This window comes from Cucumis sativus, chromosome 1, assembly GCF_000004075.3.
Source record: "Cucumis sativus cultivar 9930 chromosome 1, Cucumber_9930_V3, whole genome shotgun sequence".
In the NCBI taxonomy this organism is placed as follows: Eukaryota; Viridiplantae; Streptophyta; class Magnoliopsida; order Cucurbitales; family Cucurbitaceae; genus Cucumis; species Cucumis sativus.
Window position 1 is genome coordinate 23,005,993 of NC_026655.2, and position 27,171 is coordinate 23,033,163.

Below are 27,171 nucleotides of genomic sequence, written 5' to 3' on the forward strand. Positions count from 1 at the left end.
GATCGTGCACCCTACCAGTGATCCCCGAATGGTACTTGAAAAGTAAAAAATATGTATCTCACTACATTTAAGAACACTCATTCCAAATGTTTTTCAACACAATAAAATTTAACAACGTGATAATTGTGAACATGTGCATTAGAAAAAATTAGTTGTAGCTACCCGACTCTACCTTTGATATTCATGAGAGATTTGAAATGATGTCATGATAGCTTGAGACACATAGCTTGTGAGAGGAAGGGGTAAAGGAAGAGTTGCGTCCAAAATCACACACTAAAAAGGAAATTCACCTTCTATCTTTTTTCCTTCTCTGCCAATCGAAATGCATCTTCAAAGTAACAAAACAAGAAAAGCTTGGAAGATGTTGGTTTAATGCTTCCAATCAATTTGGTTAGTCCCACACTTTACAATATTCATTTTATCCCATTCAATTCAATTCCAGTGCAGTTTAAATATTAAAACTTACCATGCGGTGCAAGTCCATGGACTTTACTCTTTTTGACCTTTGAGTTAAACAAATGATAGAGCTTTAGGTAGACCTTTGAAATTGGAAACTCATCAACCCAGCCACATAAAGATTAAATTGAGTATATGAACTATTCTAAAATAAGAAATAAGCTCATCATTTTAACCAAAGTTGAATGTCGTTCTTCTCTATAGTTCCTACAAGACAAATATGATAGATAGCACAGTTGTGTAGTAGTTTATTTTCTTTGGCAAATAGTCAAGAATTGAGAAAACCTCATAATGAATATTATCGTGTGGATGTATACTACTTTCTTGTATATTTATGTGAGCAAACCATACATAAATCTCCCCTAACTTAATAATATAAATTATCGATTCATACTAATAATTTAATGCTTACACACTAAGGACAAACATGATTCAGCAAGTAACAAAGCACAAAATGGGAATAGCTTCAAAACTAAGCCTAAGAATTTTGATAATAGAATTAAGTCCTTGAAATAGAAACTCAGTCTCTTTTTCTCATTCCATTTCTAGACGGTGAAGTACCATGAAAAACTAACTTGGCTCTAGCACAATAGTAGAAACAGCAAAATAAACAGTAGATTTCAGAAGCAATTACTTAATTAGATATAGGATGACATTTTTCTGAATAATATTTCTTAAAATATGTAAACAAATGGAGCATTGTCTATCTTTTTGATGATTATGAACTGCAATCTTGAGAAACTTTGAACTTTTTGGTTGCATAATACTATAAATTTAATATTGTATCATCTATACTGTCCTTCATTTGTGGGTTTGAAAACTTGCGAGGAAATAATATTATCACAGTTTGAATCAACACATAACTTCTAGACTACCTACTTCCATTATATGTTAAAATGTACCGTTGATCCAAAAGCTATTAATTCTTTCTCTTTTCTGTTTCCATTCTGTAAAGAATGGAGTTAAAAAAGACGGAGAATTTCCGACGCTTTCTTTGTGCGTTGGAATAGCACCCTATTCCCCCGCCGCGATTAGTGACATCAAAAATCTCTAAACCTATTTTCAACATTGTTGACACCACGTCGGAGGAAGGCGTAACGTACAATTAATGATCTGCCCTTCCTCCGACGCAACACTGTAGACGTCAGGAATAGGTTAGATGTTTGGAATAGGTTTACCTATTCCCGACGTTGCTGACACCACGTCGGATGAAGGCGTAATGTACAATTATTAATTTGCCCTTCCTCCGATGCAGCACTGTAGATGCCGAGAATAGGTACCCATTTCTCAACGCACCTAACACCACGTCGGAGGAAGACCAATTGTTTGCCTCTTCCGACACTACACTTTCCACGTCGGAAATAGGGGTTCATTTTCCGACGTACCTGACACCACGTTGGAGGAACCCTAAACCATTCCAGTCAGTTTCGACGCTAATATGTCTGCGTAGAGGGAATGCCTTCCCCCGACATGCACCAAGATGCGTCGAGAAACACCGGCTTCAACCGACGTCATGTTTCCCGATGATTTTTCATGCGTTGAAAATCTCCCGATTTCTTGTAGTGGAAGAAGTGCTTTTGAGTCCATCAATGACTTAATTATATGCTATTATTGCCACTAATATAAACACAAACAAAACTCTTATATTAAAAATAGATTTAAGGATAAACACATATATCCCAACCTCATAATCATAGTTAACTAAATAATAGCTCAATAGACAAGACATCAATTACCATTCTCGATGTCTATTAACTCAATCCTCCATAAATTTTTCATTTCACTCCTTGACCTTTGAAGCATATGTAAGTTTTGTCCCTGAGTTTTCAATAAGAACATATTGAGTACTAAGGTTATTTTATTTTAGGATGGATGCACTTAATAATGCTAAGTCTTAAGGAATCTAGGACTAAAAAGGTGATGATTAGACACCCATGCACATATTCTCCAAAGAAACCACGGCCAAGAATTTGTGTTTTGAAAATACTAAAAAACACACAAACATCTTTAAAATTAGAGAGGAAAAGCATAATTTTGTCAAAAATAAAAAACAAAGAAAAAGTACATTATTATTGCAATATATTTTAATAAAGAAATAAACTATTAATAAAAATCTTAGAAGCTATCTACATTGTCGCTCTCTCCCTCTCAGATCAAGTGATATTATAATATCCCTAACATCTTTTTCACTATTTTAAATGTCCCATTGATTGTAAATTCAAAATAATGTGTGTGTGTGTATATATTTTATTGCAGGCCAAACAACAAGCTTGTGTTTGTCAATATGAATATTTTTCTGGCCAATCAACACCTTCTACGTCTGTGTGAATCTATATATATATAATACAAAATGCAGGCCAAACAACAATCTAGCAAGTGTCTGAAGTTTTGGGCCTTTTACTCTTATTATTTTCGACAAAAACAATAATCATGGCATCTTTTCGTATTTATAAATAACCACTATTCCAAAATGGATAATTTTTTTACCAACATTAATATATAAATTATGAATTACATCCTCTCCATTTATAGATTCAAATCTTTTCAATAGAACCAAACTAGATTAAAAAAGAAAAAAAGATATGAAAATGATTTGCTTCAGGAGAATTCATTTGTTTCTTCTGTTGTGTGTTTCCTTGATTTGGCTATGTGGTTCTTCTTCCGATTCGCTTCAAGATAACTTTTTGGAATGCTTTAACTCAACATCTTATTCAAAGCACTCAATCCCTATTTCCGAAGTGGTTTTCACTAATGAAAGTGCTTCTTTCTCATCTTTACTTCGACTTTCCATTAGAAACCTAAGGTTTCTTACTACTACTTTGCCTAAACCACTGCTTTTGGTGACCCCATTCCATGAATCACATGTCCAAGCAGCCATACTTTGTGCTAGGGAGAAGGGTTTGCAAGTTCGAGTCCGAAGTGGAGGACATGACTACGAAGGTCTGATTCTAAAAGCTTAAGTTGACATGCTATAATTAGTACATTAATTGTTTCATGCTAAAACTAAGTACTTATTGAAAATTTTACGGTAATTGAGAAATATTTTGGTATTTCTTTTAGTGAGTTTAAAATCACACCTTTAAGTGGTTAAAATCTCTTTTTTTTTTTCATTTTCGGAATCAATTTAAATTTGTTTTAGTTTTAATCCTCGAAAATCAATTTTAATAATATATATATATAGTACTTTGTGTTTTTAAGAGTGTAGAAATTTGTTTTAGCTTTAATCCTTCACTTAGAATTTGTTTTAGAGTTTTAATCCTTCACAATTTTACAGTAATGAAAGGCAAAATTGTTTGTTAAAAAGGTTCATTTGTATTTAAACATTTTTGCAAAATTTGTCTAAAATACACATTAAAAAAATGTTTTAAAGGTTGTACCTTTCAAATTTTTCTAAAATGATTCGATTTCATTATTAAACCCTTAAAAATTCAAGCTTAAGCATACTCTAGAAAACCTACATAAGAGTAGGCAAAAATAGAAAAACAAATTATGATAATAGAATCCATGTCACTTATATTTTTAAATTTGTAAAAATAACAAATTTGCAAGTAGATTACTGATGATTACCATAATATTTACCAAATTTGGAATATGAAAAAAATGTGTTATAAGCTGTTTTTTTTAAAAAAAAATTTTGTAATCAATTCCAATTTCCCAAAATTATATCATATTAATTTATTATTTCAATGTAACATGAGTGATTTTTAAATTAGAGTCGTAAAAATTGATTTTTGACCAATTAAATTCTTAATTCTTCCTAGCATGTGCACTAGCACAAAGCTTAACAAGTGACTACCAATAGTAATCAAATATGGAAAACCTCACTCCCTCACTCCAAGTACCATATGAAATTATATCATTAAACCTAAAGCTTTAAGTTGATTAGTTACAATATATATTTTTAAACCAGGTCTCTCTTATATATCGTCACAAGCTCCATTCATTGTAATCGATCTCATCAACCTTCGGTCCATAAAAATCGACATCAAAACCGAAACAGCCTCAGTTGAGACTGGCGCCTCACTCGGGGAGTTATACTACAGAATCGCAAAGAAAAGCTCCATCCATGGCTTTCCAGCAGGAAGCTGCCCCACAGTGGGAGTGGGAGGGCATATAAGTGGAGGAGGCTTTGGAACCCTTTTTAGAAAATATGGTCTTGCAGCTGATAATGTTATTGACGCTAAAATTATTGACTTTAATGGAAGAATTATGGACAGAAGCTCCATGGGCGAAGACCTGTTTTGGGCCATTAGAGGAGGTGGTGGAGCAAGTTTTGGAGTTATTTTATCATGGAAACTCAAACTAGTTTCTGTTCCTTCAATTGTCACAGTTTTCAATGTGCAAAGAACTTTAGAAGAAGGAGCAACTCACCTTTTTCAAAAATGGCAAAATATTTCTCACAAACTTGATCAAGATATTTTCCTTCATGTCACTACAAAAGTAGTCACCAATTTTCCTTCCAAAAAAACAATTAGACTTTCATTTACATCATTGTTTCTTGGACCAATTGAAAGGCTTATTCCAATAATGAAGACCCGTTTTTCAGAATTGGGATTGAAGAGAAATGACTGCATAGAAATGAGTTGGATTCAATCAGTTCTCTTCTTTGCTGATTTTTCAATAGATGCCCCACTTGAAGTTTTGATGGATAGATCATCACCTCAAATTTCTGATGCATTTTTCACAGCAAAATCTGATTATGTTACTTCACCAATTTCAGAAAATGGGTTGGAAGGGCTTTGGAGTAAGTTGCTTGAGGAAGACAAATCTGAATTGATTTTCACACCATATGGGGGAAAAATGAGCCAAATTTCTGAATCACAAATCCCATTTCCACATAGAGAAGGGAGGATTTTTGGGATTCAATATTTAGCAACTTGGGATAATGCTAATGAAAATGAGAAGCATTTGAGTTGGATAAGGGAGGTTTATGCTTATATGGAATCTTATGTTTCGAAGTCTCCAAGAGCTGCTTATTTGAATTATAGGGATCTTGATTTGGGAACAAACTATGGGAGAAATACAAGCTATGAGGAGGCAAAAGTGTGGGGTTTGAAGTATTTCAGTGATAATTTTAAGAGATTGGTGAGAGTGAAGACCAAAGTTGATCCTTCAAATTTCTTTTGGAATGAACAAAGCATTCCTCTTCTCTATCACTATGAAGATGATACAAAAGTTACAAAGGTTCACTCAGGATTGGACTTTGAAATTATTCAGGAAAGATGAAAATTTGCAACATTATTCATTTTCAATAGTATAACAACAGTAGGTGGGCATTGAACCTCTGATCTGTAATTAAGGAAGAATGTCATGTCTGATTACCATTGAGGTTATGCTCACACTTTGACTGTTGACGAAGTGTAATGTTGTGGTTTATGTAGAGAGTTTTGAAGAACGTGTAGAGTATTGTATGGTTGTGGCAAAGGGATTTAATATATCCTATGGTTTTATGTATGTTCAAGAAAAAGTATAAGTATTTTGTGATAAAAAATGCTTTTGGTTAACATTATTGTTATTAGAAAGACAAAATACTTGAAGTATGGCAATGGGAAGACCCTATGTTCAATATAAAAAAATTCGAATATTTCTTTAAAAGTAAAATTAAACTGTGAATAAGAGAAGGGAGAAATATACTCTTAAGTTATCCAAATGCTTGTCTATGAATACCAAAGCATCCAAGTGGTGGTGTTCTGCTCGTTCTGTTCGTGAAAGTACCACAAGCCATGTGGTGGTGTCAAAGTCTTATAAAGTATTGTTGTTGATGGGAGTTCGTGTGGAGAGGAAACAATTTGAAGATAATCTTTGAGGTTGAGTTTCCCGTTTTTTCCTGTGTTTACGTTGTTATGACCATGCTTACGTAGTTTTCGATTTTCCTTTTCCTATTCTTCCTAAATTAAAAATCAATGGAAATCGGTGTTCATATGCTTCGTGTCTATTTATGGTGATGTTTCTTGGAAGAGATTGAGAGATTTTCTCGAAATTGTTTGGAAATTTTGTATTTCTAAATTCTAACCCAAAAAGTTTTTAAGGAAACAAAACTAACATAATTTTCAAAAACTTCTTTTTCTTAACTTCTTCATGACTTTTTCAAATTGTCGTCAATTGACTTAAAATTGCATAACTATTTTAGCGTTATGGGTATTAACGATAATTTTAAAATGTCAAAAAGGTGTGGTGACAAATGTTGAAGATGTATGTAGAGACATCATCAACATCGAACTGGTGGCTAACGAAATAATAAAACATTGGGTTAAAAATGTTGAAGAAGAAGAAGATCAAGAGTGATTATTCTAGGGTGTTTAAAAAGATTTATCCTCTTGAAATTACAATATAGTTGTTGATTTTTGAAATGATTCGTGCAATAGATCAACCACAAGTAATGATGGTTCCAACAAGTGACAGTGCTATGAAGAGTATGCTAAAGAGAGTGGAAAATGAAGAAATAGTGAAATTAGGTGCAACGAAAGCATTAATTGTGTTATTTGCTTGGAGGAAATTAGTAAAGAGGGGAAACGAAGTGAGGCAGTGGTATTACAGATGCCATGTTTGCATATGTTTCATGGAGAATGTATAAGGAAGTGGCTGAAGACAAGTCATTACTGTCCACCTTGTAGATTTTCAATGCCTACAAACAATTGATTACGTATTAAGATATTAGTGTGTTTTGATTTTCAATGCCTACAAACAATAGGTTTTCATCTCTATACTTTGAAGTTTGTTCAATTTTAGTTCAAATGGTTTGAAATGAACCATTTTAGTTGATGGGGTTTCAACAAATCTTACATTTAGTTCATTTAAAGAATGAACCAATTGCATTTCTAATAAAAAATAATCAAAAGTAGAAACTTGAAAGAAAATTGTTTTGAGTTTTTTGAAAAATGTACATTTTTATATTACGTGCAATCAAACAAAAATTATTTGTTGGTATTGATCAAATTGCATGGCTAACTACTATACATAATTAGTGTTGATTTTGTCTACACTAGAAAAAAACTTCAAATCAATGGAATTTATATATATTCTAGGCTAAAAGAACAAAATAATTACTCTACTCTCTAAATTTCTTGCCCTTACATTAAGCTCAACGTCCAAAATGGTATTCCTTCCAGAGAAAACTATAGTTTTTATGGCATTTTCGTCATGAAACCACCAAAATATTGAAACAATTTCCCGGATTCTAAGGTATACAATGTTATTCATTTTGTATTCATTTATAAATCAAACCTTTTTTTCTTCCAAATTGGCCTCACAAAGTTGAACTAAAGATCACATGATGGGAATTCCTCAATGTAGAATCCGTCATTATCTCTTTCCTCTATTCTATCTTTCGTTCATTTGTTTATCTTCTTCTTCTCATTCTCTTCAAGCTGACAGCTTTGTGGAATGCTTTAATTCCACATCTTATTATTATTCACCTCAGTCAATACCAATTTCTAAAGTTGTTTTCACCAACAAAAGTGCTATATTCTCCTCTCTTCTCCAATCCTCCATTAAAAATCTTAGGTTTTTCAATACTTCTTTACCAAAACCACTCTTCTTGGTGACACCATTTCATCAATCCCATGTTCAAGCAGCCATTGTTTGTGCCAATAAGAAGGGTTTTCAAATCCGATTACGAAGTGGTGGACATGACTACGAAGGTATCGTGTTAAACTACTAATCAATTCAAAAGCAAGCTATATCGAGTCGATTTTATATACTCCATTTAGTTATTTATCTAATTTCACAGTTTTTCATTTTAAACTACTACAAAGTATATTTAATCATTTATTTATATTCTTAATAGGTATTTCTTATGTATCATCTGATCAATCTCAATTCATTCTCCTTGATCTTTCCAACTATCGCTCTATTGATATCGACATGAAGACTGAGACTGCGACCGTGGAGGCCGGGGCCACACTCGGTGAATTGTACTATAGAATTGCTGAGAAAAGCCCCACCCATGGCTTCCCAGCAGGAACCTGCCCCACAGTGGGAATGGGAGGACATGTAAGTGGAGGAGGCTTTGGAACCCTTTTTAGAAAATATGGTCTTGCAGCTGATAATGTTATTGATGCTAAAATTGTTGACTTTAATGGAAGAATTATGGACAGAAACTCCATGGGTGAAGACCTTTTTTGGGCCATTAGAGGAGGTGGTGGAGCAAGTTTTGGAGTTATTTTATCATGGAAACTCAAATTAGTTTATGTTCCTTCAAATGTCACAGTTTTTCTTGTTCAGAAAACTCTAGAGCAAGGTGCAATTCATCTTTTTCAAAAGTGGCAAACAATTGCTCATAAACTTCATGAAGATCTCTTCCTTCATGTTACCATAGGAGTTATAGATGAACAAAACAAAACTCCAAATATGTCATCGAAAACAATCTTAATTTCATTTGTGTCACTGTTTCTTGGTCCAGTTGAGAGGCTAATTCCTCTAATGAATTCCCATTTTCCTGAATTGGGATTGGAAAGAAACAATTGCACTGAAATGAGTTGGATTCAATCAGTTCTCTACTTTGCTGGCATCTCCATAGAAGCCCCACCAGAAATTTTGCTAAAAAGACCTCCAATTTCTAACGTATTATTCTTCAAAGCAAAATCAGACTTTGTGATTTCACCAATTCCTCAGATTGGGCTTGAAGGACTTTGGACTAAGATGCTTGAGGAACCAGCATCTTTCTTGATTTTGTCACCATATGGAGGAAAGATGAGGCAAATTTCTGATTTGGAAACTCCATTTCCACATAGAAAAGGGAATACTTTTGGGATTCAATATTTGGTAACATGGGAAAATGCTAATGAAACCTATAGGCATTTAAGTTGGATAAGAGAGGTTTATGATTATATGGAACCCTATGTTTCTAAGTATCCTAGAGCTGCTTATTTGAACTATAGAGATCTTGATTTGGGAAGAAATTGTGGAAGAAATACAAGCTATGAAGAGGCAAAAGTTTGGGGTCTGAAATATTTCAAAAATAATTTTGATAGATTAGTAAGAGTGAAGACCAAAGTTGATCCTTTAAATTTCTTTTGGAATGAACAAAGCATTCCTACATCTATTTATCATTCCTAAAGTCTCCCTTTATTGTATAAACTTCAATATCCGTTGCCCTTTGTTTTCTTTAACAAGAATGAAATGAATGCCAAATGAAAATGAAAATTAATATTAAGTAAGATCTTTTTTTAGTCACTAATATAAATATATAGTTCAACATTTAAGATATGGAACAATTGTGAAAAGCATTTGAAAAAAGTAAGTCATAACCTAAAAGTTCGATTTTTTTTTTATGAAACTAGCAAAACTAGGCAACCCAATATCTGAAAGTGGAATTGAAACAAAGAAGTTTAAAACATTCTCATTCATTTGCGACTTGCCCATGAAATTTGAACTTGATTGCTTCATATAGTATTATTAATAATGATTTTCTAATTTGATTCTTCTACAGTATAGCTATCTGATTGTGATTGTTATTTTATATTTTTTGTTATCTCATTGTTAAAATACAATCGAGATGTCTGATTCCTATCTAAACTAGTTGTGAATAATAACGATTGCTATTTGATTGTTGTTTGATTGCTACCATTTCATTTGCACTAATTGTAATTTGGGCAAGAATGAGTTTATCGACAAGAAGATGAAATGGTAATAACAAGAGTGAGCAGTGGACTCAAAAATCATTCGAAGAGAGGGAGAGCTAAAGTGGTGAAGTAAAAAGAAAAAAAAAAGAGCATTTTGTTTTAACTATAAAAATTTTAAATCAAAATGACCGATGAGGAGCAAGTATCGTACAATTGGATATCGTGCATCGAATGATGTATTGGTGAGTAACTGAATAAAAATTATTAACTGATTGTCATAAAACGTATGACAAGGACCATTTTTCAGGTATTGAGCAAATAGGGTCGATCGAGTGGCCTTTATGGATTATGCAAGAATTGATTTTAGAAAAAAATGACCTAAACATGCATGGTGCTCATGCAACCTGAAAATGAGTCATCTATACAAAAAGAAATTAACAAAAATCCATCAAACAAACATAGAGTTTAAGTACCCAAACCTCTAACCAAACAGGGTATAAGTTCTATTAAAATTAATGGGTGAATTAAAAAAAAAAACTAAATTCCTAAATAAAAAATAAGAAAAGAATATGAAAATCAAAATAAAATAAATGAAGAAATAAGGTAGGTGGAAAATTAAATTGTATCTTTAAACCACCAAAGGCCATTTTTATATAGACGATTTGACAAATAGGGTGTGACATTACTTTAACAAGTGGATTAAATGGACGAAGGAGATACTCTTATTTAAACTCTAATGCCTATAGGTATAAAATAGAAGTATGTCCATCTACACCATTATATTATTTATTTATAAATAAATCTAAAATAAAAGATGCTCATTCAATTTTAGGGTTCAACTCCATGGAATTAAAAAATTAAAATTGAAATTAAATACAACTATACGTCAGAATTGTTTCTTATAATTTATTCGAATTTATTGTAGGTTGGAATCCTTTCTATTTTTTAATTATAAGGTGAAATTCTATTATGTTTATGATTGATTTCAAATGCTTTGGGTTCATGACCTAAAGGTTTGGACTCTAAATAGCAAGGGCTTGATTGGCCCTTTTTCTCTTGGGGAAAATTGGAGAAACTATGTAGGCCGAAAGGCTAAAGAAATGGGCTTTGGACTTAGTCATGGCTATGGTTTGACCTTGGATAAATAAAAAGAAAATAAGGATAGTGGCAAATTTTTAGTAAGTATATAACAACATTTTAAAAAATTTATAAATATAACAAAATTTTTCAAACTCTATCAATGATAAGAGTCTATCACCACCGATAGACCATGTTGCAAATATTGATCTATCACTGATTGAGTTTATCAGTAATACAAGTCTATCAACGATAGTTTGGCTATATTTGCAATTTTTTTAAAATGTTGTTATATCCTTAATTATTATTGCTAAAATAGCCATCAATTACAATTATCCAAGAAAATAATTGTAATTCACCTCCAAAAAATTGAAAACCTTAATCTTACCCTAATTCTAAAAACTGAATCCATAAATGATAAAAAAATTAATTCTCATACTTATATAATAAATACAATTTATACCACACGTGTAAGTTTGTGAATTCAATTTTAAAATTCGAACAAGTTTGAATGCTTGATTTTTATTTTTGAAAGTTGAAGGATATAATTGTAGTTATATCACCGTTTTTACAAGTTGCCGAAGACAAAGAGAGAGACGTAATTTCATTTTCTTTTAAATCAACTTTTGTCCCCTCCCTAATTACTTTTTTTATAAAAAAAAATCTCATGCTACACTTATTATTTAACACATTATTTATTTATTGGATAGACCTCCCAAACAATAAATAAATAGAGATAGTATGAATGTAATATTAGTTCTCACCCTCACTCTTTTTCCCATGGTTACTCTCTCTCTCAAATTGGACTTGTAACATTTTAATATCTCGATCTGCTTCGTTGAATTATTCACAACACTTTCATTACCTATTCTAGAATCAAAGAAAACCAAATTTTGGTACTTTTAGAATAAAATTGTTGGCTATATGAATGGGGAATCTATATATGTACATGTGCATTCACATTAATAATGCTTGAATATTTGGCCAACTTCCACAAGCCAAATTGTAAGACTAATTTCGGAAGAAAAACCAACAAGCAATATTGGAGGCCTCATTGAAATTTAAAGTGCCTGCCCAAATTTATATATATGCTCATCTTTGTATATATGAAACCAACAATTTGCTTTTTTGGGCAGGTGGAAAGAATCAAACCAAATAGAAACTTTAAACCTTTTACAATGGTACTTTGGCAAACATAAGTCATGGCGCTAATTTGGCAACTTTTTCAATATTCATATCCTTTAAATCAAAGTTTCTTTCCAACTCTCAAATAAGCTAAGGTTGGTGTCCCATCCTTTATACACTATAATGGATAATAATAAAGGAATTATCAACTTTATTTAAACTAAAAGATTTGAAATTTTCTTTAAATCTAACACAATTCAAAAGTGGCATATTGGAGCTCGTCCAAATCGTAACTCAATTGTATGTTTAGATTGATTTATTAAAGTTAAAACACTAAAATAATATAAAAGCAAAATAAAGAAGAACGTGGTTTATATAATTAGGTTGTAAAGTTTGATTTAAGTGTCATTTTCAAGTTTAAGAAATCATTAATTATCTTTATTTTGAGGTTTATAAAATCTTGACCACGTAGGTTACGAGTTTTGAATTTAGCTCATTATTTTTTAATATTTTTAACTTTATCATTGAGTTTGGAACATGAAACTTGCCTCACATATTATTTTGCAAGTGAGTTAAAGTTTAGCTTAATTGATATCGAAGGATTAAGCCACTATTTTTGCTATAAAAAGAATTATCGAATTCATTCCATAGTAATTTGACCTATATTGTGATCTCCTAGTAGTCTAAAGTACATGTTTTATATACTTGTATACTTATTGTATTTTTTATTTTTCATATCTTAGATAGATATTTCTTAAATAGATAATGTTAAGGATATGCTTGGTTAGAGTGGTAGGAGTTAAAAAGAAAGTGAACTACCACTTCTTATTTGTCAAAAAAAAAAATCATAAGTAAAAATTGTTATCAACGTTATCACAACAACAAACAGAAAATCATATATGTATTATAGATTTGAGCCAGATGAATTTATATTGTCTCATTGAGACAAATTTACTAACTTTAGTACTTGAGTTTTGAGAGTAATTGTTTTTCAAGATAAAATATGTCACCTTTTCTCTAAGAGTAGCATCCCGTTTAGAATATCAACGAACAAAATTTTGTGGATCTACCGAACATCAAGATTTTGAAAATTGAGAGAAATTTTTTTTGAAGAAGACTAGAATTATGGAAAAGATATATATTATTTTCAACCAAATAGAAAGGGACCTTATTTGAGACTTAGTTATTAGTATTTTTCATAAAGTGATGCACTCATGATACATCCATTCATGAAGAAATGCAAATAATTAACAATTTATTCCAACGAAAACATCACTTCATGAATTATCAATGTAATTGTAAGTCACACTACTAAACAACTTCTCCTTCTCTTGTCCTTTCTTTTTCTGGTTCTTATGTTTTGCATTTTCTAGTTTTATCTTTTCATCATCCTTCCTCTTGAGCCTAATCGTCTCTTTCTTCGAAATAAGGTCGTTTGTTGTTGATGTTGTGAATTTTGAGGACTAATGCATGTCACGCCCTACCCCAAAATCATTTCATGCGATTGTGTGGAAGGCGTGACCGCCTAGACACGCACTCAACGTGAATCTTTTCGTGAGATAATACGTTGAACGCCTAGTAAGTGGAATAAACACAAACATATTCCTAATGCAAGATACGAATTCGTTTGAAAAACAATACTTCTTGATTTCTAATAAAATAGTACATTTTAATAAGTACAAAGAGTTTCCAAAAATTAAAATACACAAGAAGTCTCAAACATCACTTCATTCTACCCATCTAATCTACATGCTAGGCGAGCTGATAGTGGTTACTACCAAGATGATGCGACTTATGTATGACATAGCTGGGGATCAAGATGACAAGTCAAACGGTGGATGTCCTTCGCTACATGGAGGGATAAAACATTTGAAAGATTAGACAAAAATGTCTAGTGAGTGGGGTTTTTCATCAACACACTTATAAATAAGTTTCTGCCATAACGCATTGCAATCTTTTTCACAAACCACACGATATAAATAGATATGTGTTTCAATAACAAATTCACTACAAGAAATTTAGTTACGATAGCATAAAAAATGTTATCGTAGACTTTCAATAGCGTTTTTGAAATGCTGCCATAGCCCATGTTATTGAACATCTATAACTTTTTCATAGCGTTTTTTCAATGTTATAAAAAGTTTGTTGTGATAGCTCATATTTGTTGCTATAAAGACTTTTCATAGCGTGAAAGAAAATGTTATTAAACGGGTTTGATAGCGTTTTTTATTGCGATGAAGACTTTTCATAGCGTGAAAGAAAATGAGAAGGGTTCCTCTAGCTTAACCTTTGAATTGAGCAAAGAACTGGACAGATCAACAATTCAATATCAAAACCTCCAACAATGGTGAAAAAAATCCACCTCTGTAACTCGTATTAGCTCAAAAATGGAAGAATTCTCACCTCATAAGCCTCTAAGCCAAGACAGCACATAGACTATGGAGCCTTTAAAAGCCAAGAAATTGAATCTTAATATCAAGATTATATCCCAACTTGATAGAACCAAAAAACTTGAAGGGATCAGATCTTAAATTGAAGAGATCAAATCCTAAAATGAGAAACAAACGGTGAAAGCAAAGCTCTATTCTAAATAGTCATCCTTAACGACCTTAATTATTGAAGGAAATGCAATCCATCAAGTAAAAAAGTACAAACAAGAATAGTACCCGAACAAAATGCTAGATTCTAAGATATATATTATTTATTCAACAACTTCAAATTTCATATGCAACATAAATACATACGTAACATATATATTTATGTAAATTTAGTTACATATATACGTATGTAAATTTAGTTAAACCTAGTAAATCAATTATGATTACTGAAATGGGTATTAAGCAAATAATGTCTCCTTCATCCTTCTAGCTTAATGATTCTTATTGATCGCAACAAAAAATAATCTATTAAAATAACATCCACAACAAGTATAGAATTCAAAAGCACCAAACTTAAATAAGCTAATAATAACATAAACATGAGACATCAAAAGAGAGTAATAGACATTAGTTCTTAATTAATCGACAAATTAAAAAGATGGAGAGAAAGAGAATACCTGAGATTACGATTAGGGCAAGTTCCGTTGGAGTGAGTGAGACTCAATTTGAGCAACCCATCCTAGTTGGGACCATCTTCCACAAATCCATTAAGGAATTGAGGAATCCCTAAGTAAATGAAGATGATACATTAATGAGAAGTGAAGTACAAATTTGAATGAAGGAAGTCTTAAACTAGCCATAATTTCTACTATTTATAAGCCTCTCTGATGAAAGTTTCCATACCGAAATGATTACTTCTATTGGTAGTGAGAATCATCCAACATCAAAACCTCATGTGTTACTGGCACCTCTTATCTTGAACTCAGTTAGGCGACAAGGTCAAATCAACTTATCAGAGTTATGACCTCAACTACTTCATGGTGAAGGAAGATCACATTGCCTCTTAGTTCACCACATAGTTAGAACTTGATACGCATATGTCACTCATTGTCCAAGATCACTTCATGCAATCAAGTGGAGGCATGACTTATGAGACCGTGATCATGTATTATCTATGTGAAGATATTCATGAAAAGTTAGACAATCGTGTAAAAGACTAAATGATCGTATAAATGGTTAAACAATCACGTAGAAAGCTAAACAATTGTGTGGGAGGAAGCATACGTTCTAATGTTAATGTTGTTTCGCAATGGAAGATCTTAACTAGGAAGATGCGACACGGCGAACAGTTAGACAATTTAAGCTTACTTCATCAAGAAGTAGTGACATGGCCCTTGCGTTGGTAAGTCGGTGATTGATTTGACCTTGCTATCCAATCCAAGTTAAGGATAAGGAATGGACAAAGACATGTGGAGTTTTAGGATTAGAGCACTTTCTTATCTCCGACAAAGGTAGTCATTTTGACATGGGAAACTTCACTGAAAAAGCCTATAAATAGATTAATTCTCACCCATTTAAGAGTGCTTTTACCTTGAGCTCAGTTAAGGGAAATTAGAGAGCACTTCCAAGGTCTTTCAAGATTCTAATCAAGCTTGAACTCGATCAGAAAGTGCAAAGGAGCTCATGGGTTGACTCACTATTGTGACTATAAGTGGTTCTTCTTATAAAATGTTTTCCACAATAAAAAGGAATTCTAAAACGGTGTTTGAATCCTTACAATATTTCTACTGAAATTATCAAAGACATGATTTCTCTTATGCTTTTTAAATCTTAAAATGTGTATGATTTAGAGATGAATTGGACTTTCATATGAATTAGAACGACGTGATAAGATGATGTATATGATAATGGAGGTTAGATCGGGCCAACGAACGATCTAATGGAGGCTAGGCGCAGCGTATAGCTTGATGAATGGAAACAGGGAAATCGCTCGACGAACGAGACATCAAAGGCTGGTGTGCGCAGCTCGACGAACAAAAACTCTAGCTCTCGTGGAGGATGGCATTCGACTTAGCTAAATGCAGACTAGTGGCAGCTCAACTTCTTCGTGCAGCTAGATCAAATGAAGTCGAATAAGGCAATCAGCGGACACTTGGAGCGAAGTAGGCTTGCGGCGAGCCTCGTCAAATGACGAAGGAGATCATTCAAGATGGACGGCGTGCAGCGGCTAGGGTTTCACAAAGAAGAAGAAAAATTTCCTTCTTTTTTTTTTTTTTCTATTTAGCATGTTTCTTGGGAAATCTTTTTTATGATTAAAAAATAATCTATTAATATTATTTCCAACATTTCTTTTTTTTTTTTTCATTTCTCTTCGTGGACTAATTAAATCTATTAAATACATATAATATTAAAAAAAATTGTCAAAAATAGAACCTTTTATAAAATATTTAGAATTCACATAAAACTGAAATGTAATGAATTTTGTCTTTTAGTGATCTTGTTTTATGGAGGGTAAATTGTTTGTCATTTTTTTTATTTTTGAAAATACCCTTATATATTAAATACACATATATAATATACCCTTCTTCTTTCCTCCTCATTTAAATCTCTTTAATCTCACCAACTTTTCCTCTTCCATAATTAATTTACAGCAGTTTTTTTTCTTATTATTACATATACTTTCTGTTTTATTATTAAGAACGATGTTCATAACTCGTTTTGTAATATATGAATAAGAAAGATATATTTCTATGTTGTAAGTATATAACGACCAACTATATGTATATGTTCAATGATATATATGCAATTTGTTTAGTTATTTGATTGAAAGTTTGGGTTGATTCAAGAAATATAAATAGTTCAATTGATCATATTGTATACCATTGTTGGACTTCAAAACAGGTGCAATATAATTATATGGGTATTTCAAATTGTACAATTTTTCATTTAAAAGAAGAAAAAAAAGTCTTGACATGCAAAACGTGTCAAGAATAAACAAATTCTTGACATTTATAAACTGTCAAGTATAATTTTACTTGACACGTAAAAACAGTCAAACAAAAAACTCTCTTATTCTTAACATTGGATTACTTGACGCGTAAAATGCATAAAACGTGTCAAGTAATCTCATCTTCTTGACGCTTTTTACCTGTCAAGTATAATTATATTTGACGCTTAAAAACTGTCAAGTAAACTTTCCCTATTCTTGACACTGGATTACTTGACGTATTAAAAAGTATCAAGTATTACCAGTTTTGTAGCCGTGATAAAACCATGACCTTAACCAAACCCATGTATCACATAAACTTAATTAATCTTAAACAAAAGTAGACCAATATCAATTAACTTAAATTTCAAACAACAAAATAACACTAAGTAATAACTTAATCTCAAATAAAAATGAATGAAGATATTTAAATTGAAAATTACCTTTTAACTCTTAGGGTGTTACAATTTGCATGAGATGTGAGTGTAATTAGTAGCATTTAAAGTTTAGGATTTTGCTGTGTGTGTAAAGCACATATTAACAATGGTGCCTTTTAATATAGTAAAAATAACCTATTGATACATCAATGTTGCACTTGAAGTTAAAATTTAAACACATGGCTATCTACGTAAACTAATACACTAAAATAAACATAATTTTAATTAGTTCCATGTATGATAAACTTATGGGTTAAACTAATTGAAATGAACTTCTAATGAGAGTTTATATTCTACACTGATGCACCAACCATATACTTCAAAATGATTTTTTAATAATTAATCAGATGATCAAGTTTTTCACATCAAAGCAAAACAAAAAAATAAAATACAAACAACACACACCATAACAAAATTAATTAAAATCATGATGCATCACCTATATAAACAAATTTTTTTATATATATTGAAATACAAAAGCTAAAGTATTATTTCAATGTATTGATATATACTTTAAAATTAAGGATATAATAGTAAGTGACATATAAAAAAAATATACATGTAGACATAAAATTAGAATAAAAAAGAAGGTGAGAATTAAATATATATAAAATTCTTTTTGCTACATGTATAAATCTAAAGCAATGGATTACAAATATCTAAATAGAAGATGCTAGAACACAACTCGACTTTCAACATCTCTTACTTATCTTTTCACGAACTTCAAGAGAATCCCACTAACAAAAAATAATTAATATGATTTTCTTAATTGAAAGTTTGAGAAAATTAAAGAAATGAACAAAAGATATGAATGAGATTAAAGTATAGGATTTGGAAGGTGGTTAGCCCATCATGATCATGTAGCGATCTTTTACGTGCTAACATGTTCTTAACCTTTTTGGTTTATTAAGTGAATTGCCTCTCTCTTTTCTTTTATTTTTCTCTTTAGTTTCTTTTTCTCTTTCTTATCAAGATAAATTATTCAATTGTATGGTAGGGAAAGGGAAAGAGAATTCAATTTCTAGTTGAAAAGAGATTTTTATATAGTACAAGTACGGGTCGTGGATGAAAAAGAAGTATGATTAAAGTAGAATGGTAGATTAATTTAGAACTTGAGGTTGAATGACATAAATTCATATAAGTTAATGTTTAAATAAATTTTTCTCCGTTCAAAATTGTTCGACAAACACTCAAACGAACCAAACTCACTTACAGAAATATGGATTAAAAGAAATTTAAAAGTAGTAATAAGTAAAAACTAATCATTCTACAACTTTCTTAATTAATTAACTAATAACTCTACCAACAACCCTAATTTTGAAAGTTTGGCCCAGGTGTTCTTGAAATCTTAACATAAAAAAATTATAATATGTAATGGAACATCACAAACCATTCAAAAGGTATTTTTTTAAATTTGGTCAAATTTTCCTTTAGTTTAAAAATATGGTAAAAAGAATATTTTAAAGATTATATGCTTGAAAAAGCAAATTTGATTATAATTTATATGTAAGAGTATTTAAATAGAACTCTAAGTCAATATCAATCTTTTTAATTTCCGAATCACACAAGTCACTAAACCATCTCACTTTCTCATCTTTTAAACATTTTTTTAGATAAATACAAAATATATATGACTATCATGTACTTTATTGAATCACAAGATAAATAAATATTTATTCCAACTTTTTTGAAAAGTAGAAAAATAAGAGAAAGTTATTAAAAGACATACTTTGTGGAATGTTTTATTTTTTACAACTTTTCTATTTAAATTTTGTCAAAATATTTACCTACTAGGTTACCGATTTTCATATAATTCTTATTCAATTTCATATTATAACTTATATCATGACATGTCCTTTGTAAGACATGTAAGCACACATTACAAGAAAAATGGTCTACGACGACAATTATTTTATATCATAAATAAAATTTGTGACAGTTTTTTACCGCTATTGTATTGTCTGTAAAGGAAATACTATATATGACAGTTTTAAAAAACTATCATAATAAGTGTTTTCATGACATACAATAAATGTCACATATGTAGTATTATTGACAAACAATAACTGTCATTATTTTATATGTTATGACAAAAAGTAAGAGTCATTAACCCATACATATTAGAGTAATTATTTGTCATCCTTTGCATATTGATGACAGTTATAAAATGTCACGAATTCGTATAATGACTTTTTTCTGTCAAGAATATGTCAATCGTGACACAATTTTAAAAAAATCAAATGTCATTCTGTCAATATTGACAACAGTTACAAAATGTCACAAATTTGGATAATTTTATATCTTTTTCAGTCAAGAATATCTTTACCTTGATAGATTTAAAAAATCAAATGTCATATACTTCTCTATTATTACATTAAATACATTAAATGGCAGTTCCTATTTTTCTTGTCACCCTATCATTCCACAAACCAGTTCAGTCACAAAGTATTTCTAATACAACACACTCATATGAAAACAAACAGTCAAGACTTTAATATATATACGTTATCATACACTTTGTAATATTTATAAAAAATTTTGTAAAGGGTTTACAATGAATGAATAAACATATATGCCTTTTGGTACCAAACAAGCTTAAAATCGGTACATTTGCAATCAAAATTTTGCTACCAACCCTACAAAAAGTCCTATAAAGCAATCAGTTGCTCCAATATGTTTTCACTGCTCCAATGGATTCTTGCAAAACCTAGTAAGATAACAAAACTTCATTTTATTGTACTATTCTACACAACAATATAACATAACGATATAAGAGGGTTTTACCCCATGTAATGCCAACAGAAGGTACCAATTTTAGTCCTAGTTAAAAGGAAAGAAAATCAAAATCTACTTCAACCAATTATCAATTCATAATATATCTCACTATACCCCCTCCCCAAAGATGATTCATGGTTGTATGATAGAACAAAAAACTACAAATGCAAGTAACAGAAGTCATGCATATATTGTCAGACCAATGCCAAGAGAATTAAAATGACAAATGAAACTGTTATCACACATTGTACGAAAAATGTTCGATCTCACGTTAAAGTTGAGGTGTAGGATAACATATAAAGTTCAAAAAATGTATGATCTCACCAAAATGTCACGGCACATTGAAGAAATCAAGTCCAACTATATAATTAGGCTCCCAATTAACTCACTAATATTGTACCCACTTCCCTCCTATTAAGCTTTTATTCTTTGCTTTGGCACAATGATTCAACTAAAAAACCCAGCTTCTATAATCTATCTCCTCAACTAAAAAATTCTTTTTTTTTTCTTCTTGTTCCCTTCAGTTCCTGCTAACTAACTTTTGGTTCAATTATTGCCTCTGGTGTGAATCTAATAGAAACTTAGTCTACTAGAAACAACGATGATAACCATGTATAAATATAAACGATTGAAACAGTTTTAACGAACGAAAAGAATGAAATAGTCAAAAGCATATGATAACATTCGTAACAATGACGGTAAAATTCGTAATGATCGAAAATGGACGGTAACGTTCGTAACAATTGATACTTTCATAAAAATAAAAATAATTAATTAAGAAAAAATAATTTTCATCAACGTATATAAAATGATATACTCTTTTTCCTTTCCTAAAATGTTTTTCCACAATTTTTTTTTTAATAAAGTTTTAACGAATCATTTATTTCATAGATATGAATATCTAAGAGGAGTTATAAATATAATTATGTGTTACCAATGTTCATATAACTCTTTTATTCAATTTTATGTTGTAATATTCATTCTATTGAATTCCATAATATAATCTATATCATATCTTGTAAAGAGAGGTGTATGGTTTATTTTGTAAAACACACTATCTCTTTCATTTATAATTAACTAATCAACTGAGGTTCACATGAACAACGATTAGATTCAGGCTTTTACTTTTAACAAATGTAGTGGGAACACCCTATAAAATTATGACTTTTTTCAATAAAAGTTATTAAAACTTTATTGTAAAATAAAACATATTCAACTATGTCTGAATATATGTGATTTATTTTGTTCTTTCAACTTCTAAAGTATTGGATTACTTGTTAATTTCTCAACTTTATATTAAAAATAATCATAAGTTCTTTAAGAAAAAACTTAACATAATAGGTATGTTATACGACAAGTCAATGTAAACATATACCACATGTTGTAATGTTGTAGGTAATTAGGTTGATTAAATGTTGGAGTTAAGAAATTCCAAAATGTCCTCTAATGATTAATGAAAAATTAACGACTAAAGTAACTAATATTGTATTGATGATAGTTTGTTTTTGAGTGTGAATGTTTAGAAGTTAAAATAAAAACATAGAAAGTACATTCATTAAAATAGTTTTGAAAATGACTAAAATAAAATATATGTATATATATATAGAAATTTTAGATTAATTAATGAACAATTTCTTCTCTTTTTTTAGAATATTACATAGCTTTGGCAGAAAATTTTCACATGAGGTCGGTGTGGTTCTTAGATGCCATGTGTTGGACTTTTTCACCTTATTGACAAAATTGACAAATATAATAATGATATATCATTTAACATTCACCCATTTCAATTTTGGGTTTGAAATATGTGAAAAATTCAACATATTTTAAATTTGGGTTTGAAATATGTGGAAAATTCAACCTATTTTAATGGAAAATGAAATAATATAGAAGGGTTTGAATATATAACTTCTTATACTATAGGAGTGTAAACGGGTTAGGTTGGGTTGGGAGATATTCTCAACTCAACCCATTTTTTCGAGTTTGATTGGGTTGACGATCCAAATAATCCAGATTAATTTTTCAATCCAACCCATAAAATATGGGTTAAGTTATCGAGTTGTATTATTTTCTTTTTCATTCCCAACCAAACAATCACGTTCGTTTAGGTTTTTACCTTCAAACGCGATCGTTTACTTCTTACATGATCGGCTAACTTTTCATATGAACATTTAACTTTTTACACGATCACTTAACAAAATATTTCTAACTTTACTTTTACTAAGTAAATAATATATTATATTATATATATATATATTAATTCAGGTTGGGTTGGGTTGAACTGAATTTTCAACATGAGACCCAACCCAATCCGAAAAGAAAAACCAAAATTTTCAACCCAACTCAACCTATATTTTAAAGGAAAATTGTATTAGGTGACAAAAAATTTTTAAAAAAAAGTCAGTGGCACCTCTTTTTTGCATATCGCGAATATGAAAAATATGACAAGTAATTAATGCACATTTTTTTTTGCAATTTTTGCAAATGCACCTATTTTAAACTCAATCCAACCCATATAATATGGGTTCAGTAGTTCAAGTTGTTAGATTATTCGGATTGAAGTTACACTTCTGTTAGACTATCTGCTTTGACCTCTTAATTAAATCTACATCGAGTTGTATGACAAAAACCTAAAACACTTTAATCGCTAAAAGTTGCAGAAGCAACAAAATCAATTGACTTAAAAGTTAATTTAAACATATGGTATGAAGGCAAATTTAGTATTGTATTAATTGTCAAGAGGTATTTTTGACTCTAAAGTCCCTCAACAACTAAGGATTAAAATTTTGATTGAGGATAAAGGATACTCTTACATTTAATTTCAATTTAATATTATATCATCTTTTCCCAATCTCTCATCTTCCATTTCATTTTTTCATAAAGAATATTTTTTCTTGATTATTCTTTTTTTTATTATCAACTATTGTTTCATTCTTCTTCTTTTTACTTTCTATTCTGTTTTCACTATCAACTATTATACCAAGATAATTTATATTGGATACAAGATCATTTTTCATACGTATGTGGTCAATTAATCGTGGGGTATTTTTGTTATTTCACGTTGTTGGCTTGTGGATTTTTTTTTAAAATTGTTCTATACTTGTAAATATTTTAGTATTTTGTTCTATTTATTTTTTAAAAAAAAACATTATTTTATTTGATCGCTCAAGTAAAAAGTAATTTTCCTAAATATTAAACATTTTAATAAGAGATGTCTATATAACGATAAAACCTAATGAATCGGTCTTCTTTCTAGCTCATCAAAGTAGTTATTTTATTAATTTCTTAGAAGATTAATAATAACGGATCAATAAAGTATATTAGAGTCTAAACTTACGTCATTATAAAGATCATCTAATCTAAAGATCTTGACATCTATTATTATTTAATAAAATATTCAAGATTTGATTGTATAACTGTAAAAGTTAAAACCTTACCAAAAAGAAAAATGTTTAGAACTATTCCACAAAAGAAGAGCCTAAGAGTTGTTAGTAGTGATGTAATAAGTCAATACATATGCACCTGGTTAATTAGGGTATTCCCTTCCTAAAATTTATAGCTGCATTGAATTGTGATCAAAAGTACTTTTGAAAATTAAACGTTCACTATTATCTCTTATTTTCCGGAGATACTGACTTTTCTTTGGGACATTTGTTTGGTGAGTCAAAAATGGGTTCACATATTACAAAATAAAAGAAAAGGTTAAATTATAAATATTTAATATTAACTTTTCCACATTTTCTAATATAATATATAGTTAATTTTAAATTTTACAGATATATGTAGGACACAAAAAGTCAATTTCTTGTTCAAATAAAAATTCACATTACTTTTTTTAAAATGGGGAATCTATCAACCACCTAATACATCTATATAATAGAAAACTAAAAGAGAATATTAAAAATAAAATGTATAATTTAGCACGGTTTGGGTTGAACTGATAAAAAAATATTTTTTAAACTCGTTTTTTTAAAAATTGTTTGAAATACGCTTAAAATTTTTATTTTGAATGACTTTCAAACATTTTAGTTTTTTTTTCAAATAATTTATTTTCTAGATTAAACACTTGAAAACGTAATCTAAACATATCATAAGTCTTCTTAGAGTTAGAAAGAAGAAGATTTAGAGATAAACGAGGATGTTTAAACATATCAACTTTCCGACTATTTTTCAATAAAAAAATTAAACTAAAATAAATTTAGAATTTATAAATGATAGATACTAATCCACTTTTATTAGAATGTATCGTAGGCATCCATGGAAGTGTATTGATATGTATTATTTAATAAATTCTAAAATTTTATTATATTTGTCTATATTTTTATCAATTTTATTATTTACAATAGTTTTCCAACTTTTTCCTCTAGAAAATCAAATAAAGAAACAAACAATAGACAGTAATTAGAATGAAAAAAAAATTGATGTGTATAGGAACTTTTCTAAACAGTACAACATACCTATAAACTAAATTGATCTTTTATTCGATCAGGTTAGATATTGATAGACTTTTATCACTGTCTTTTGATAATAATACTACAATCTAATAGAATATTGTTAAAAATTAATAGAAATCTATCAGTGTCTATCAATATTAATAGAATCTTCAAAAGTAAAGTTTGTAATTTTAATTTTGAAAAGCTAAATGGTTATGAAAACTGAGGTAGATATGGTTGTAACTTTATATTTTGAATTATACATCTAAAAATAGGTAAATAGGTTATACAAAATTATGGAGCCACAAACATCAACCATTACCCAAATTTGGTGCTAAGAGTGTTTTGTGGATTTAAGATGAAAGTTGGGTCAACAACCCACACTCACACCCTTAAATGATGGGTTTCTCTTTTCTTTTCTTTTCTTCTCTTTTTTCTCTTTCTTTTTTTCTTTTTAAGGAAAAACAAAGGGAGGTTGAATTTAAAATGAAATGATAAAGCAAATATGGTGCTTTTTCTTTCACATATTTCTTGAGTAGAATTGTCAAAGTCTTTTTAGTAAATGCAATGACAGTCCAAATGTGACCAAATAATAAATATAAAGTGCTCCAACTTCCAACCATTTGTGTACTCTGGTGTTAACATTCAAATAGTAAATTCAAAAGTTTGGGTTTGATCAATTATATAGAGAAACAATTTTGGATCTATTCAAATTTTACTATGCAATTATTTTTAAATAAGTTGAAAGTTTTTTATGTAACTGTTATTTAGTTCTAAATAACATAGGAAGAAAATAAATATTTAAATATAAAAAATTCTAAATCATATCATATTTGAAAATTTTGCAAATATAAAAAAAATATTACAATCTATCAACGATTAGATTACTATTAAAATCTATCCAACATACCTAGTAGATTTTTAATTATAATGTCTTAAATGAAAAATAGAATTTGAGAAGGTTAATTTGAGTAATTATCTTTCAAAATTCGAACATTTTAGTATTTTTTTTCTTCGTTTGTAAGTAAAAGGATTTGAAATCATTCCATTTCTGAAATTCATTTAAAATCATTATGAGTTAATTTTTTCCAAAATCAGGATGTTCCAAATAAGCTATTAAATATATATGGAGAGAGAATAATATATATATGTATATACAAAAACCGAAGTTAATTATAACAATATGAATATTATTAAGATGTAAGAAAAATAAAAACTTAAATTTAACATTCTCATAAATTTTCATTTTGCAATTTCGTGATGTAAATATAACTCGAATGTATAAAGCCTAAATTAAGTTTTTTTTTATTTTTAAAGTTTTTTCTAGTTTAGGTTGATATTCTTTTAGTATGCGGGTGTAGTAAATGTTTACAAACATAGCAAAAATATCATTATAATTTATCAGATATAGACACTAGTAGATATCTATTAGAGATAGATGATAATAGTTAATTAGAGTCTATTAGTATCTATTAGTCATATTTGACTATATATTTATAATTTATCGTTAGATGGTTTTAAATAATTTGAATTTACAAGGGAGAAGCAAAATATTTGAATCTCTGCCCGCAAGAATTTATTATCTAACTATAAGTATGAATATATCTCATAATCTCAGAGAAGGTAAGTGATGGTTGTTGGAAAAACAATTCAAGTCTTAAAAGGGTAAATTATTTCTTATTTGTTAATCTAAACCAATTTTTATGAATTCTTTTCTATTTACGATTTTTTTCAAAAGATAATCAATTTGGTTGATCTTTACTGCCAATATATCAATAAAGTTGAAACTTTGAAAATTTTCAACTTCAATATTTAAAACCCAAATTTATAAAATATTTTAAACGTTCCATATTTGGCCTATATTCTTTTTCTAAAAGTTTGAAAATTCAAATATTTATAGTCACAAATAAACGAAAAAAAGAAGAAGTTATTTTACCTTTTATG

The 27,171-nt window shown here is 29.7% G+C and overlaps 2 protein-coding genes across 2 annotated transcripts; both read left to right on the top strand.

The window, feature by feature from the left end:
• The first annotated feature begins 3,044 nt into the window (after positions 1 to 3,044).
• LOC101213810 (berberine bridge enzyme-like 13) lies at positions 3,045 to 5,869 on the top strand. Its single transcript, XM_004135676.3, has 2 exons — positions 3,045 to 3,396; positions 4,367 to 5,869. Exons 1-2 carry the CDS (start codon positions 3,045 to 3,047, stop codon positions 5,680 to 5,682), a joined length of 1,668 nt encoding a protein of 555 aa, XP_004135724.1. The 3' UTR covers positions 5,683 to 5,869.
• Positions 5,870 to 7,701: 1,832 nt separating this feature from the next.
• Positions 7,702 to 9,610, top strand: LOC101214057 (berberine bridge enzyme-like 15). The gene is made up of 2 exons (XM_004135677.2): positions 7,702 to 8,096; positions 8,243 to 9,610. The coding sequence occupies exons 1-2, from the start codon at positions 7,727 to 7,729 to the stop codon at positions 9,511 to 9,513; spliced, it is 1,641 nt and encodes a 546-aa protein (XP_004135725.2). The 5' UTR covers positions 7,702 to 7,726; the 3' UTR covers positions 9,514 to 9,610.
• Positions 9,611 to 27,171: the final 17,561 nt, after the last annotated feature.